Source organism: Aphis gossypii, unplaced genomic scaffold (assembly GCF_020184175.1).
Source record: "Aphis gossypii isolate Hap1 unplaced genomic scaffold, ASM2018417v2 Contig00707, whole genome shotgun sequence".
NCBI lineage: Eukaryota > Metazoa > Arthropoda > Insecta > Hemiptera > Aphididae > Aphis > Aphis gossypii.
This window is the reverse complement of record NW_026083239.1, coordinates 1-2,566: the sequence shown is the minus strand read 5'-3', so window position 1 is coordinate 2,566 and position 2,566 is coordinate 1. Positions and strand designations below refer to the sequence as shown.

The following is a 2,566-nucleotide window of genomic DNA, read 5'->3' as shown; positions in this document are numbered from 1 at the left end:
TATTTTATTATACTTTAAATTATTTTGTGTTTTGTGTATTATTACAATTATTTCGTGTTTGTGTGTGTGAAATTATTTTATATAGGCTAGATTAGGTAGAAGCTGGCCAGCCGAGCACCGACAAAATTGTGAGTTTTTCTCTTTATATTATTATTTATATTTGTATTATTTTATTGGTGTTATATGAATTATTAGTTATACTTGTTATTATCGGCTGCGTCATACCGGCATTTTAAATAATATATATTTACCTTGTTGGGCCAAAAGGGTCGTAGTCTATTATTTTACTTATTATATTACATAATATCATTACCAAATTTAGTTACCGTTTTTTATTAGAGTTACCTATCCGTTTTAGCATTTAAGAGTGCACACACACCTATATACACACCTACACACACCACCTCACACTAGCACTCTCTGGTTTTGCTCGGCGACCCCTTCCACTTCCTTGGAGTCGCTATACATACACACCTTTACACAGGTCGGTCGGTTGTGTGAGTTGTAGTTTTTATTAATAAATAATTTGTATTTGATTTTTATAGAATTTCTAACACTAAACATAATTTTATTATGTAATATATTTTATTAATAAATAAATGTAATGGTAGGTATACTTATAATTAATAATATTGTAAAACTTAAGGCAGTCAGTCGACAGGCCACACAATAATATATCTAATTTCAATTTATTGTACTTACTAGTACATTTAAACGTACATAAGTGTTATTTTATTTGTTTTTTTTTTTTTTTTTTTTTTTTTTTATTATTATTTAAGTATTAACTACAAGGTTATTAGCTTTACTGTTATTACATTTTTACATTTTACGGTTTATAAGTTATTGGACAATTCGATTATATACAATTAAAAACAAGTATTACAAATAGACAAACTTATTATATGCTGTTATACAATTCAATTTCTTTAAGGTATAAAATATGTTCGCCAGTTAGAAAAGGACCAATAGCATCCTACAGGTTATCAGGGATGTTGAAGTCTCTTCTGGCTGAATTAAAGTTTGGGCAGTGGACAATGATGTGTTTAATAGAGTAGTTTGTGTTGCATGTTGGGCATATGGGTGGATCTGTTTTAGCCATGAGATGTCCGTGTGTGAATTTGGTATGGCCGATTCTTAAGCGATTAAGAATTACCTCATTTTTCCTATTTAGGTCGGTGTATTTTGGCCAGAGTTCAACAGAGTGTTTAATTTCTCTAAGTTTGTTTTCCGTGGTGTTGTGCCATTTTGTGTTCCACCATTCAATGCAGTATTTATTTATATTCCTCTTTATGTCAACAAGTGAGGAAAAGGGGATTAATTCACTGTTTGGACTCATAATTGCATTTCTAGCTGCTTCATCTGCCTTTTCATTTCCCTTTATGTTGCAATGACCAGGGATCCAAACGAATTGAATATCTTTGCTTGATTTTGAAAGAAGATTGCTAATGAGTATAGCCAATGGCTCTGAAGGTATTATTGATTGCAGATTAGCTAAGGCACTGAGTGAGTCGGAACATATATCTATTTTGGTATCTTGAATCTGTAGAGCTAATTGGACTCCTTTATATAAAGCAAGATATTCTGCTGTATAAATGGTGTTGTAAATGTTGAGTTTGAACTGCTTAGTTTCGTTGAGGTGGACTATTGCAAGTCCTATTCCCATTTCTGTTTTAGAAGCATCGGTGTAGATCTGAGTACTGGAACTGGAACTATGTATAAGTTCGTTGAATAAATTATTGTAGAAAATATTTGAAGTTTCTTTTTTCGAGTGAATTGTAAGGCTTGTATCAACTCGGTAATTTGGTTGTTTACAAGTAGGTATCTGGCAGTTTTCACGTTGGCATATTTCATTGGCTGCGATATTAATTTCCATCATCTCTTGCTGTATTCTTAGTCCTAATGGTTTTCTTAATTTAGGATTATGTTCGTATATATTGGAAAAACGATTTTTATTTAAAAAATGAATGGTTGAATTATTTGGTGTAGATAAGATACGAGCTATATAATTAAGAGATAATTTAAGTCTACGGAAATGAAGTGGAGGTTCTCCAGTCAGGGAATGCAAACTTATTATCGGGCTGCTTTTAAAAGCTCCAATTGACAATCTCAGTCCTGCGTTGTGGATTGTGTCAACTATTTTTAAGATTTTTGAGTCTGAGTTGCCATAACAAATTGAACCATAATCTAGTTTGGTTCTTACCAGCGATCTATATACATTTAATAGGATAGTGCCTTCGGCACCCCATTCATAATGACTTAAGGTTTTAATGACATTAAGGCTTTTGTATGCATTTTTTTTTAGTGCCATAATATGAGATTTCCAAGTAAGCTTTGTGTCAAAATTTAGACCTAGTATTGAAATGTCATCTACAAATGTTAAACGAGTAGTATCAAGAAACAGTTTAGATTTGGTTAATTTCCTTTTGTTAGAAAAAAGAATGCATTTAGTTTTTTGAGGAGAGAAAATAAAGCCGGCTTTGAAGCACCATTCGGAAAGGTCGTTTAGGCATTTTTGGAGTAATCTAGTCATTTCAGAAATTTGCGTACCTCGAATGTATAAGTGGGT

The 2,566-nt window shown here is 32.0% G+C and overlaps 1 protein-coding gene across 1 annotated transcript; it reads right to left on the bottom strand.

The window, feature by feature from the left end:
• Positions 1-973: 973 nt before the first annotated feature.
• LOC126555090 (uncharacterized) lies at positions 974-2,308 on the bottom strand. The gene has a single exon (XM_050210055.1). The coding sequence runs from the start codon at positions 2,306-2,308 to the stop codon at positions 974-976; it is 1,335 nt and encodes a 444-aa protein (XP_050066012.1).
• Between the last annotated feature and the right edge of the window lie 258 nt (positions 2,309-2,566).

Coding starts and splice junctions, on each gene's coding strand:
- LOC126555090 (XM_050210055.1), bottom strand. CDS start 2,308: ATGGCACTAAAAAAAAATGCATACAAAAGCCTTAATGTCATTAAAACC.